At 35.7% G+C, this 14,809-nt stretch overlaps 2 protein-coding genes across 22 annotated transcripts in view; one reads left to right on the forward strand and one right to left on the reverse strand.

Annotated features, from left to right (window-relative positions):
- On the reverse strand, window positions 1-14,227 carry si:dkey-10f21.4. 21 transcript variants are annotated; one of them, XM_087238513.1, is made up of 10 exons: window positions 14,117-14,227; window positions 9,684-9,764; window positions 7,303-7,415; window positions 6,562-6,923; window positions 4,779-4,945; window positions 4,360-4,449; window positions 3,858-3,916; window positions 1,500-1,594; window positions 1,343-1,416; window positions 1-1,270 (listed from the first exon to the last, which is right to left on the reverse strand). In XM_087238513.1, exons 5-10 carry the CDS (start codon window positions 4,931-4,933, stop codon window positions 952-954), a joined length of 792 nt encoding a protein of 263 aa, XP_087094639.1. In that variant the 5' UTR covers window positions 4,934-4,945; window positions 6,562-6,923; window positions 7,303-7,415; window positions 9,684-9,764; window positions 14,117-14,227; the 3' UTR covers window positions 1-951.
- cnn3b (calponin 3, acidic b) overlaps window positions 13,307-14,809 on the forward strand; it is a 26,847-nt gene continuing 25,344 nt past the window's right edge. Inside the window, exon 1 of the mRNA NM_001024073.2 lies at window positions 13,307-13,605. Within this exon, the coding sequence (NP_001019244.1) occupies window positions 13,549-13,605 (57 nt within the window). The 5' untranslated portion in view covers window positions 13,307-13,548. The remainder of the gene's footprint in view (window positions 13,606-14,809) is intronic.

Consider the following 14,809-nt stretch of genomic DNA (forward strand, 5'->3'; position numbering starts at 1 on the left):
TTTAATTAAAATTGTTTTATTGTAGATTAAAACATTGCCACACCACAGAAACACACGACGACTCCATTAACATGAGCAGTTTCAACATCACAGTATTTGTAGAAATTCATTCAATAGCTCATATACACCTTTGTCAACATTCATATCATTGCTTAATTCCATAACAGTGAAGTATATAATGATAAATAACCTGAAATGCCTTACCCCACTGAAGCTTAAATACTGTAATTATTGTCATTATTCCAAAACCAACCATCAAACCACACATAGCAAGTACTATACAAGCAAAAGCTTACACACGGCTCTGCCATTAAGTTATAGATTTTCAGAAACACGTATAACTCTGTGTCATCTGATATGTTTGTATTCCAGACATAATACTCCCTAATTATACTATAGTCTTCTCCGTATATACAGTAATTGTAGACATGCATAGTTTCTTGAGTACAATATCCTGTCCTACAGGATCTTTCACCTATATATGCTTAAACCACATTTCTGCTGTGCCATTACACTTCTCAGTTTGCATAACCCTATCCTTATTGTAGTCAAAAATCATCTATCATGGTCTACAGGCACACGCTGTGCATCTTTGTGAACTTTAAGATGTGCTGTTGCTTTGTTGATTGCATTCATAAAGGCAAGTTGGTTGATCTTAATAGCAGCTTAATAATAAATAGTGCAACCACAACTCATGTCCTGATTGTACATTGTGATCAGTCTCATGCCTCCTAATCACCTGATTTCTTAAAAACTGTGACTGACTGATTTGAAGATGACATCATATAAGTCATTATTAACTCAATGACTTTCCACGCAGTTGATTGGTCGGTTTAAATACTCAAAAGTACAGCAGCTGGAGTAACGCATATGACAATTGCACTCCAGCATCATGATGGACAAGATGGACGGTTTGTGTGCTGATGTGTTGTTTCTGTCTTTTACTCCATGTCAGTCTTTCTTTCTGGTTTCCATGTCAGTTCCTGCTGGTCGTGTCCAGGCAGAGCGAAGGACTTTCAGACATCCACGGATGATTCTGCGCATCCACATAATGTTCATGACATCCAAGGACACGCTGGAAATGACCCAGGCACAGCGGGCACCAATAGGTAACCGGTAGAAGTCATCTGTGCCGAAAACCGAGTACATATGGCTGTAGTAGCCTGGAATGACAGCGATCCTCACCAAGAAGAAGGTGAACGCCATTGCGACACCATTAAGCAGACTCGGTTTGGAAAGTTTGTGGTAGCCCAACATGTGAAAAAACCAACTGGAAAGCAAAATGTGAAAATTTGATCTTGTGACTTGTGATTTATTAGACGCATTTCGACATATTACTCACCGCTGGTTCACAAAAGGGGTGGAAAATTCTGATAGCAGCCGAAAATTTGCAAAGTAAGGCAAAATCCCTTGACTCTGTAGAGGAGAAAGAGGACAAAATGACCTTTGAAAGATTGAGGAAGTAATATTACACCTGGCCAGCTGGAAACACAACTCACCAGCACATAATAGTAAGCATAGAGGGCAGCGAAATGATGAATGACAAAGTATTTCTCTCCAATTGACTCCCATGAAGTGAACATGAGCAGGAGATCTGAGACAGGAACACAGTGCATGTTAACTGTTAGTGTTTCTATGATGTAAAAATAAATTTATTTAGTACGCATCTTAATTAGGGATGTGTAGTATTACAATATACATATACATATGCTGAGTATAATTGAGGACACCCCACTTTGAAAATTTATATTTTTTAGTCAATTTCTCAGTGAACGTAGGTAATGTATTTTGGTGCATTTGAACAAAACTGATTTATTAAAGAGATACATTTATTAAAATAATATTTTAGAAATTGAAAGGTAATACAATTAAATTCAATCAAAATATTGCAAATAGAAAAGTTACAACCTACAAAATTTCAACAACATTTTTCAATTATTTGGCTTCTCTTGATTTTTTATCTTTTTAAATTTGTATTTAATATTTTTCTATAAGATAAATTTGGCTGTACTAGTTTTTGGACCATTATCGTAAGTTATTTTGTAAGATGATAAGATAAGATGATTATTTTGTGAGAAGATTTTGTAATCTCCAGATTTGGCTTCAGTACTGACAAATGTATATGCACAAAAATATTGTATAGCTTCCTATTATAGAAGTATTTTGAATTTAAAAGATAGATTTGTGAGGGTGTACTTATATGTTGAGCACTGTACATTATATGGATAAAATAAATAGTCTATCGAGAACAGTTTACTTTTTTTTTTTTTTTACAATATTTTTTTAGGATTGTAAGCACACTCAAAAAATAACGCATTCGATGAACTCAATTAAATTGAGGGCAGGATTTCCATCTAATAAATTTGTTTAGCACCAACAAAAACAAAACTAATTACACAATCAAATGCAATTGAGTTGGTCCAACATGATTTTGATCAAATAAAAGTTTAAATACATTTTTATTTTTATTTAACTTAAACTCAAAGGTCTGATAATATCATGTATGTCTATGATGTGTTGTACATTTCAAAGTTTCTTAGTTTTATTTGAAGTTATCCTAAATGAATTAAAAGAGCAATCTTTAAGCATATTTCATGATTTGCACATACAGTTGGTTGAGACTAATCTTAGAACTACTTTTAGGACAGTTATTGTTCACTGAGCAAAGCAACAAACTGCATTTTTGCTAATTAGACTGCCAACAGACAAAGCATGGGTGCTTGTGCAAGGTGGTTCTCTCAAAACTCAAAGCATTGCATGAAAATCTTCTAAATAGTTAAACTAAAGTGAAGATTAAACTAACAAACCTTTCTATTAACTTTAGACACCAAAGATTACTTATATTGTCAACATTTCCCTCTATTAATTCAATTTCCATGCTGGGAATTACAAATCCCCCAACCAGGTAGTTGGATCAACACAATTCCTTCATGTTGTCCCAACACAAAATGCTTAAGTTAACTTAATGGCTTAAAATTTATGTGGACTGAACATCATTTTAAACAGTTAGTTTGAGCAGGCAGGAGTAATCGTTTTATTTTTTTTAGTGTATTAGTCTAATTGTTGTTTTTTAAAGTGGTTTCAATTTCAACTATATTTATTTTATTATTTTGTGCATTTTAATCAAACATTTGCCCAAAAGTTTCAAATAAAGTGAAAAAATAATCACATACTAATGAATACATTTTTGAGAATATACTTTAATATAGAATATATATATATATATATATATATATATATATATATATATATATATATATATATATATATATATATATATATATATATATATATAAAATATTATATATATAAAATATTATATTATTACATAATAAAAATATATAAACTATTATTTGATGTAATTTCTAAAAAAAGGTGGTCTGTTTTTATATTTCATCATTAACGGGATATGATTTTTTTGACATTGCAAAAGCCCTTTTAATCATTATTCACAAAAATATATATGCAATGTACAATATATATTTTAAAGTAAAAAAAAAAGTGTTCATGAAATATAATGAACTAATAATTAAATAGTTTAAAAAACAGACTATACAATATACAATTTGAATACTAAATAATGTGTTTTTCTAACGTGTTCTTTTTACTTGATGTATCCATGAAATTTAGTATATGAAATTTATTTAATAAATGCATTTAATACATGTATTTATCAATAAATTAACAAATAAATTCACTCGGTCATTACTTTTAATTAAGAATTGTATTCATTTAAATAAGAAGAGAAAAAAAGCCTCATTGTAGATAAGATGCATTCAATTCATTATATGAATGAACTATATTTTGTTTTAATCTTTGCATTAATGAATTGATATAATGCCACATAAAGCACTCACCTGACATGAGATAGCCTGAGGTAACGGCCACATTTAGTTTCACCAGTGTGGCGTCTCCCCTGTTATCATAAATAAGAGTTTAAATAAGAAACAGTTTGTGATATCACCAACAACTTTAGACAGTAGACTGAAAAACTGGTGAGGAAACACTTTTCCCTTCAGTTATTGTTGTTTTTGTTCTGTTTAGACTTAATTAACTTAATTTAATAATTGGTTTAGAAACTATGTTTCCTCCAAAAATTAGTATAGAATCAGTTTTGCAAGTAAAAATTTAAATAAAATGTTAAACTAAACTAGTATTTTCTTGAAAATCATCCTCAAATAATCATTGTTTTATTGACAAAAATGATACTGGCCACAGTATGTTACATTACATCTTGTGCCACCATGATGCCTGTAATTCAGTGGTTCTCAATTTCAGTCCTTGGGTTGCCCTGCAGGATGAGGGATCCCGAGGACTGGAATTATAAACCACTATTGTAAATAAACTTCAAATCCTCACCAGACAGGATCTTTTTGGATAGATTCGTCAAAGATGTATATGTAAAGGCAGAAAAGTCCCACAACCAAGGCGTGCACTGTAGAGACGGCCCTTGGAGAAAACATAGACCCTCCAACTTCAGACAAATTCATTACAGAAGTGCACAACACTAAATAAAATAAATGAATCACATGCTCTTACAGTCAAAACATTATGTTTGCCCAATCATCTTATTTTAAGTTAGCTGGAAAAAAAACACAATTCAAAAAACAAAAACAAAGAGTTTTTTTTTTTTTAGGACAACTTTTTTATTGTTTTAAGTTCAATCCACTTACATTTGTAAAAACTAATAAGCTAACTTAATTCCTTCATGTTGTCCGAACACAAATTGGTTGTGTGCACCCAACATTTTTCACAGTGTAGAAGATAAAGTCTGGCACCTGGAGTTCCACTCTGTCTTTTGTGTAGGGCTGAGCCTGAGAAAGCCTCCGCAGAGGTGCTGAAACACCCAAGGGCTTACTCTGTGGAAGAGCCACTGGAAGCTCAGGAAACTTCCTGCTACAACCACCAGCACCTGCGGGCTGAGAGGCTCCATGCCTGCTGAGCCCTAGAGAAAGAGAGATAAAAGCAAGACATTGACAAACATTCAGCAATAACTCTTCCACTGACACGACCCCCATCCCTCCCCTCCATCCCTTCCAATAATAACCACCCCCAACCTCACACCACTATTTCACAAATCCAAATGTTTCTTACTCCAGACCAGTTGCGAGCATAAAGCCCCCAGTCATCACCTGAGCTGCCGCAGTACCTCTCCACTGCCAAATTCCCCAGTACACAGGCGCATTTGCATATGTGCTGACACAGCTGCAACAGCCACCCAGAGGTCAGCTGACTCCAAAAACGTCTCAGATGGCTCCGTCTGTGATTTATAGGAATCACGCGTGGCTTTTTGTGGAGATCTCAGCGTCCCGTAACAAGCAGCTGATTGGGTGGCTTTAGCGCTGCGTGCACTAACTTCTATCCTGGCTGAGAGGGAGTGTGTGCATGTTACTCCCGCTATACATTCCTGCAGTGATCGAAATGAAACAGCAGGAAATCAATGCGTTCTGATCAATGTGGTATTGTTCTGGTCCACTGGGATGCGACCACTCCCCTGATTTGTCCTCATTTACCCTTGAAAAAGAAATCAAGCTTCGGTGCTTTTGGTAACTGGATAGTTGGTGGAAGTCATGCTGGCATGACCTTGTCAGATTTGAGTTCTACTGACATTTTGCATTCATGGATTTTTTGGATGCTTTTATTGTAAGGAGTGAAGATATTGGTAGAACCCAAGTGTGTTATTGATATGCGATTAACAGATATGGAAGGAGGTTGCAGAAGAGGTCAAATGGAGCGGAGACATGCACAACCTTTTGCTTTTTAAAAAACCTGAGTGTGTAAATGCACTAGTGTGCAATGTTATGGTGTCAATTCGTCAAATTCAATTGACAATAATGGATTTTCCATGAGCTGACAGCACATTAAATGCAGTAGATTTCTAATGCTATAGATTTTGTGGAAAAAAATGTGGAAATATGGGTGAAATAAGGTTCTGTCAATGTTCTATTTCCTGAAACAATACATTTATGTAAATATTAAATTTATTTATAGCTGTACTTACATAAGTGATGATAATATTTTTACAATCTTTAATGTTTTCAAGTTTGGGCTGGCAAATAGGTAAAACCTACTTGTAGTATAGTAGCAAAGTCTAAAGATGTAAATTAGCTGCATTATAATCTTTCTAAACATGTTTTTAAATAGATTTTGTCATAAATATGCCTGTTTTGGACAAAACTATTGTTACACAGAATAACAGAAGGAATGTTCTGTAAATGTTGGTTAAAATGTATGATATTCAATATTTTTGCTTAGGAAAAAGCAGGGCACATTTAGATGTATGAAAAAATGGCCAACATTAAAAATGTGTGTCGTGATGCCTGAAAAATCCCTTGACCTGTACGCTAAAACATAAAAAAGGCCATAAAACCCTGAAAAAATGCAGTAGAAAATGTTGTCTTTCTCATTTTCAGTGTCTGATCAATCAGTCTTGCCATTTGCTTTCATTTGCAGTTAATTTTCTTTTGCGACAGCTGAATGACAAGCATTTAAGGGACTATTAAAGATGATATGCTCTCTTAGCAAGCAAATACAGCCAGTGCAATGCATGATCAGACTTACCCGTTCTGTTATAAAAGACCCATGTTGAACTGGCCATGGACTGCATTCATCAACTCAGCAGGACACGAGGATAAACACAGGGTGTAAGCAATCGGTACAGCCGCTCAGTTCACCTCAGGCAGGAACAAAAGAGACTGGCATAGAGATGCAAACACAAATCCCTTCTCTTCTTCTCTCCACTGTCCTTGTGCAGTCAGTAAGTGCTTTCTCTTGTACCGTCCAGTGTCATTTTATATCTTTGAATGAACATAATTACATAGCTGGACCACTAGATGGAGTGAGTTACCCAGTTGACTGAACATTCTCTCTGTGGAGCTCCAGACGTCATAAGCAAAGATGAGCCAAATCTTCATGACCAGTCACTGGTGAAGAAAATACAGTTGATCATCCCCTAATAACACATTACATTATTATACATACTAATAACATTGAGGTCTGGATAGATTAGATGGCAAACAAACAACCAGTTCTTATAATCAATGCCTTGGTGGCATTGTGCAAGAATAAAGATTCAAGTTTGAGAAAGGCTAAATTTGATGGCAAAATGCCTGGCTTAAAGTAATGGAATCAGCTTTGCTCCCAGTCATAAGTGGTGAGAATTTACTAGTAGTGGTGGTCCAAGGAGGAACAATCCACAAACTTGCATTGATGTTGGGCACCAAAGCTTTATGGATGCACAAGAGCAAAGAAAGCAGAGGATGTACCTTATGAAATGGTGCTGTTTTTGTAACATGAACTCACTCATCACTCATAGAAACTAGCACAAGTCCCAGTTCCCCAAGAGCTAGTCTTCCCGGTTGCACACCATCAGTTAGAACTCTGAAGTAAAACAAGCTGGCTAACAGTGACAATGCCTGTTGAATTGGAAAAAAAAAAGAGAATAGAGGATGTCGTAATAAAAAATATGATAATGGATGTGTATAAGTTATGTGAATGAAATAGCTAAATTGACTAAATCTCCAATGACAATTTGAACCTTTAGTGCTACGTGTTGTTGAGGCTGAAAAAAGAAGACAAGACACAAGGACAAAAGCAACAGGTAAATCTTGCTAACATTAGCTTTCTGATTGAGTATGCCTTATAACTAGGGGTTCACTAAAAGGAAAATTCCTGGCCAAAAACTGAAATGCTTTGTAATAATTGTTCTTTTATTTAATAATATAAAGTAAAACTTTTTACATTTAACTCATTAACTTAAACTATTTGTTGGTGTGTTCTGCTGCTCTTGCATTTTAGTTGGTGCAGCATCAAATCACCCTTGTGCAGTGCAAGCCAATGAAATGAATGGGATTTTTAGTGGCTGTAAAACAAAAATGTAATAATGTTAATAATGATAAGATAATTTTGGCTGCCAAAAATGTGTGGTGTGTTCTTACTTTTAACACTTCAAAATGTTTTATATTGTAGCAGTCACCCAATCAGCTTACACTTACATCAGCTATTGTTCTTATTGAAGTGGATTAAAACCTATTCTGATGTAGAGGATCCTTTAGTTCCCCCAAATGTTTTTTACTAGAAACAAATCTCTTCCCAGTTCCTGTAGTGCAAACACAGCAAAATTACAGCAGCATCTTCTTCCAATAGCTTCAGGAACTGTGATAAAGTTGTATTAATCCATACTATACGTAATTTAGGTATTTATTAGATAATTAGGTATTTGTGTAGGTAAAATGTGGACTTTAGGTATAATACACTGTTAATAATTTCCCTGTATAATTTAAAATAAGGGCAGCACGGTTGCGCAGTGGGTAGCACAATCGCCTCACAGCAAAAAGATCGCTGGTTCAAGTCCTGGCTGCGTCAGTGGACATTTTTGTGTGGAGTTTGCATGTACACCTCATGCTGGTGTGGGTTTCCTCTGGGTGGTTTCCTTCGGTTTTCCCCATAAGTCTAAATACATGATAGGTTAATTGGGTAAGCTAAACTGTCTATAGTGTGAATGAATGTGGATGAATGTTTCCCATTGATGGGTTGCAGCTGGAAGGGCATCCGCTGCATAAATCATACGCTGAATAAGTTGGTGGTTCATTCCGCTGTGGCGACCCTAGATTAATAAAGGCACTAAGCCGAAAAGAAAATGAATGAATGAATGAATTTAAAGTAACTTACTGGCAGCAGTTCGCCAGTAACTTACTGTTAATCAATTACAGGGCAAATAGTCTATTTACATTTACAACACCATTAATACTGCTGTATGTATTTACAGAATTGTATGTATATCTTTACTGTAAAATATACAGTACTTTTCACAATGCAACTTAAAAATACAGTAACGTACTGCATAACTGTCCCAAAGTAAGATACAGTTTACTGTAAAATTTACAAAAATCGTGAAAGGTGTATACTATTAAGTCACCAATAAGCATTGTTCAGGGATACATAAGGTACAAACATGACCCTAGAAAAAGGACTGTGCCAGTGATCGCTATTGTACCATCTTTGTAATGGTACTAGGCTGCATACCAATCAGAATTAACATTGAAAACACCTATAATAACCATGCAAACACTGCACTGTAAAAAATAAATCTGTAAAATTTACGGTATTTACCAGCAGCTGTGGTTGCCAGTACTTTACCGTTAAAAACACGGTACAAACCGTAAAAGTAATTTCTCATTTTTACGGTAAACTACCGTATTTTATTAATTTATAGAGGTAATATGTCTGTATTTTAAATGACCAACATCTACACATCTTTTCGGGGTTGTACTGTAGCATTTTTACAGTTTTTTTTTTCGTTGAAATCACGGCCATTTTTTACAGTATGGTCTTTGGATTAGTGAAAGAAAGTTATCTTGTCAGATCAGTCATATTTTATTTTAAATCACACAGATGGCTGTGTATATATAAATGTGTGTTTGTGCCAGAACAGTGATTGCACCAATATGCACTGTGGGACAACGACAATCCGGCGGAGGAAAAGTGATGCCCTGAGCAGTCTTCTACTTGGAAACCACTTTATTCATGTGGGTGCAAATTGACATGCTACAGCAGCTAAACTTTTTTGCCTACCAGATACAACCCTTCAACACAATGCCTTGTTCTGCAGGTTAAAGCACACTGCCACCCTGCGCACACATTGTTTTGAAACATTTTAAGGGACATGAGTTTAAGGGTTTTACCTTCCTCTTCAGATTATCCAGATCTCAATAAATCTGTGGGATGTGCAGGATCAACTGAAGCCACATGACTCCTTCAGGGGTCTATTGGAGTCCAAACAGAGCACCAACTGGTCATAATGTTTTTGCTCCTTTGTGAATGTACTAGGAAAGAGTGGTTGTATGGACAAAGACGCTATTGGTGAATGAATGTTGTAGTAAGGTAAGCCCTGCCGTCTTTAATTTCCTGAACTCTCAGCTTAAACAGGATCTATTATCAGGCCTAACCAAGCAAAAATAAACCTCAACCTTGTTTAAAAATCCCTTCAGCAGTGTCTTCTTGTGTTTACTGCCATAATGGAGTAAGTTGAAGGCAGAGCGGTTAGTCCTGCCCTGCAGCTTCAGGTAATAACACCCCAACCCCTTCTATATAGCACAGTTGTTGTTGTTGAGTCCGTCTGCATTTTGCACCTCGGGGACGAAGCAACAAGGCATTCCTGTTTAATGAACCATTCATCCCGAAGGAGTGCTGCTCATGGAAAATAAAGGGATGTTGTCTCTAAATGCGTGTTCTAATATATTTCTCTCACTTATCAGCTCCGGGTTATATAACAGGATGGGGGAAACTAATAGCCTTCCACTGTCTCCTGTAGACGCTGAGGGAAATGAATACTGGAGAAACGAAAGCATAAGGAAATTCTGTTGCTGACAAAGCATTTCTTTTCACATCTCGTTGGGTGAAATATTATTGGTTTAGTCAATTTCATGTTTAATTGACAAAAATGTAACTTGTTAGAATGACGTATATTTTATGGCTTAAATATGATTCCATGCATTCTTCATATAAATGTAATACAAATCTGTAAATACTCTAATTAAAATTAAACTATGGTAATTATTACCTGAGGTTAGCCACAGAACTGTTTTGCAGTGGAAATGGGTCTCGTGCTTTTTCCATCTTAGACCAAATGTCTGGCAACAATCACTTGCAGTGGCAAACACACCTTGTTTTCCGGCGGTTTCTTTGTTCCATCACTATAGTGATGAGCTAAACACGAGCAACTATATCATTAAGATGCAAGTTTTGTCTTGTCTTAATTAATTGCTTGACAAAAAGGGATAATGGTACTTTCCATTTTGAGGATAAATCAGGTTGAAAGCTACATGTCTATAATGACACAACATCTTTTATCTTCCGACACGATCGGGTGATGATAAAATTATAGCATTGTATGATAGGGCACTGAACGCTGAGCTCAGACAAACAAGGTAGAGCTCGAATAAAAAGAGAAAGAGAAATCTGTCTGAGATGAATTCCTTCTGGCATTAAGTTATTGTTGCTTCCCGACACCAGTTGACAGCAATGTCTTCTGGGATGGGTCTTAGGAAACATATGCTGAAGGCTGAACTCCATATGTAGGATGTCCCACAGAAAAAAATGTCATAAAATCAAGGCCTCAACCTCCATTTATTTTTAGCATGTGTTAGACAGTTGACAATGCGTCACAATGACTAATCTACAATTGTGAATGCAATATACACATACTGGCCACTTTATTAGGTACACCTTACTAGGTTGGTTTGCCTTCAGAACTGTCTTAATCCTTTGGCATAGATTCAACAAGTTACTGTAAACATTCCTAAGAGATTTTGGTCCAAATTGACATGATAGCATCACACAGTTGCGGCAGATTTGTCTGCTGCACATCCATGATGCAAATCAGTACCACCACATCCCAAAGGTGCTCTATTGGATTGAGATCTGGTGACTGTGGAGGCCATTTGAATTCAGTGAACCTATTGTGATGTTCAAAAAACCAGTCTGAGATGATTCGTACTTGATGACATGGTGCATTATCCTGCTGAAAGTAGCCAGTAGAAGATGGGTACTCTGTGGTCAGAAAGGGATGGACATGGTCAGCAATAATACTCGGGTAGGCTGTGGCTCAGTTAGTACTAATGGGCCCAAAGTGTGCCAGGAAAATATCCCCACATCATTACACCACCAGCAGCAACCTGAGCCGTTGATACAAGCAGAATAATTCCATGCTTTCATGTTGTTGACTCCAATTTCTGACCCTACCATCTGAATGTCGCAGCAGAAATCGAGACTCATCAGACCAGGCAACATTTTCCCAATCTTCTATTGTCCAATTTTAGTGAGCCTGTGCGAATTGTAGCCTTAGTTTCTTGTTTTTAGCTGACATGAGTGGCACCCCGATGTGGTCTTCTGCTGCTCTAGCCCATCCGCCTCAAGGTTGGATGTGCTGTGCGTTCAGAGATGCTCTTTTACATACTATGATAGTAATGAGTGGTTATTTGAGTTACTGTTTCCTTTCTATCAGCTCGAATCAGTCTGGCAGTTTTCCTCTGACCTCTGGCATCAACAAGGCACAGAATTGCCGCTCACTGGATATTTTCTCTTTTTTGGATAATTAACACTAGAGATGATTGTGCGTAAAAATCCCAGCAGATCAGCAGTTTCTGAAATACTCAGACTACTCCATCTGGCACCAACAACCATGCCGCGTTCAAAGTCACTTAAATCACCTTTCTTCCCAATTCTGATGCTCAGTTTGAACTGCAGCAGATCGTCTTGATCATGCACCTAAATGCATTGAATTGCTGCCATATGATTATACATATATATGTATATATATATATAAAATTAATTAAAATAATACATTTTATTTTTTTCTGATTATTATGAAAGCATTAATATCAAATTAACCTTTAGTAGCAGCCCTACTACAGATTTACAGTTGAAGTCAGAATGAATAGCCTCCTGAATTATTAGTCCCCCTGTTTATTTTTTCCCCCAATTTCCGATTAGTGGAAAGTTTTTTTTTTCAACACATTTCTAAACATAATAGTTTTAATAAGTCATTTCTAATAACTGATTTATTTTATCTTTGCCATGATGACAGTAAATAATATTTGACTAGATATTTTTTCAGGACACTTCTAATCAGCTTAAAGTGACATTTAAAGGCTAATTAGGATAATTATGTTAACTAGGCAGGTTAGGGTATAATGTATAACGGTTTGTTCTGTAGACTATCGAAAACAATTGTAGCATAAAGGGGCTAATAATTTTGTCCTTAATATAGTGTTTAAAAAATTAAAAACTGCTTTTATTCTCGCTGAACTAAAACAAATAAGACTTTCTCCAGAAGAAAAAATATTATCAGACATACTGTGAAAATTTCCTATTTAAAAGAAAAAATAAATTCAACGGGGGTCTAATAATTCTTACTTTAAAATTCTATAATAATTGGTCATAATATATTCTGTAATATAAAAGTATTTAAAGGTTAACTTTTTAAATGTTTTTTATTCATTTAAATTCGTATTTCCTGTCACACAAAATAAATTACATTTTGTAGGCTTTCATTTTAATTATTTTATTTTAGAGCAAAAATACTACGGCGAAGGCTTAAGTTTTTAATATTAATAAGGTATTTCGACGTCGCTTGATAACCTCGTAACGTCAAGCCTAAACTAATTAATATTCATAAACTAAATTTACATCTCAGCCATTTCACTCGCGCCACAATCCAGCGTCCGCCTTGCAGCCAATCAGGAAGGTAGACTGAGCTGCGTCATGGAGCCTCTTTAATATTCAAGACTCGATCCTTCGCCATAGTAGAATTCGTACATTCGTCTCCGTCTGCAGACTTCTGTTGCTGCTCTGTAATTACTTTGCTGAACAGGGACAGTTTAGTGCATCCGCTCAGCTGGGGCAATCGGCAGTCATAGTTGACTTGCCTAAACTCATATTTTGTTGTTTTAAGTCGTGCAAAGGATCTTTTTGCAAAAAGGGAAGCAAGAAGAGTCAGACAGATTTCTGATCACATCTTTGGTGCAATTCAACGAGAAATAAGAGACAATGACTCAGTTCAACAAGGGCCCTGCATATGGTTTATCTGCTGAAGTGAGAAGCAAGGTAAGCTTTTAATAATTTTGCAGTTTAAGTAACGCTGATCTTTTGCATTATAAATGTTAACTTAAATGAAAAAGTAACTGTCTGGAATTAAAACTGTTGAACTAGACCGCTTCTCGGACAAACATGTTTGTTTTGTAATCTAATCTACATTGTAAAATATCAACTAAAATTGCTATAGGTGGCCAAAGACGCTGCAGGAGACCCATTGTGTTTGACTCGCGTTAATTCCTGTGATTTGTTAGTTTTGAAACTTTTATGGTTGCGTCCTGTCGTTTTTTTTCCCTTTGTTTATGCAGATGAATCCTTACGTTTGTGCATTTATAACTAAAAATAAGTATTATTCGCGCAGCATAAAGCACGGGTTATCGATGAATGAAACTTTCTCTTTTTCGCACGCCACGAGTTTCGCTTTTGACGCCATGTTGATATGCTGCTTGTCAATTTCAAAACGCATAACTTGTCATTTTGTGCCCGCAAATCAAGTTTAGACATTGTAATTGATAAAGCTTGCCTGCAGCCTGGTGTGTTTGTGGGTCATGGGGTCTTTTGTTGAGTTCAGGGTGGAGCTCCAGGTTGAGAGAAAGAGACTGCCTCTGTCTGTGTAGAGTCTCCAAACAACAACAATAAAAGCAGTCATTATCGGTCTAAATAAGCGGCGGTGTATACCTAATAAAGCTTTAGTAAAGTTAGCAACGTTATTTCCCCAGATTTCCGTAGAAATGTGTAAGGGAAAGTTTGGTCGAGATGATACACGTGCAGCATCTGTGATTTCGAAACGTACTTTTACTGTCTTTTTATGGCTTAATTTAAACAGCTGTCTAACATAATGTACTTTTGTATTAAAAATCTCTAGAGTAGATACCTTTTTGCGATTTTTTTTCTCAAGGGATGGTTCACCCAAAAATCACAGATAATGGAAAAGAACAGTTAACAGCATTCTTTGGAATTTCGTGTTAGAAGAGTGAATAATAAATGTTTACAATCATTTTTTGGGTGAACCCTTTAAATCGGGGTGCCCAAACATTTTCTTATAAAGGTTCAAAAACCAAACTTGATTGAGGCTAGTGGGCTGGCTGAAGGTAAAAATACTTAGCATGGGTCATCATTAACTAGTTTATTTAATAATGTTTTGAAATGACTAGAATACATTGTTTTATATTAACTAATACTTTTTTCACATTTTAATAATTAACTTATTGCAATA

Source organism: Danio rerio, chromosome 2 (assembly GCF_052040795.2).
Source record: "Danio rerio strain M-AB ecotype USA chromosome 2, GRCz13ab, whole genome shotgun sequence".
Lineage (NCBI taxonomy): Eukaryota > Metazoa > Chordata > Actinopteri > Cypriniformes > Danionidae > Danio > Danio rerio.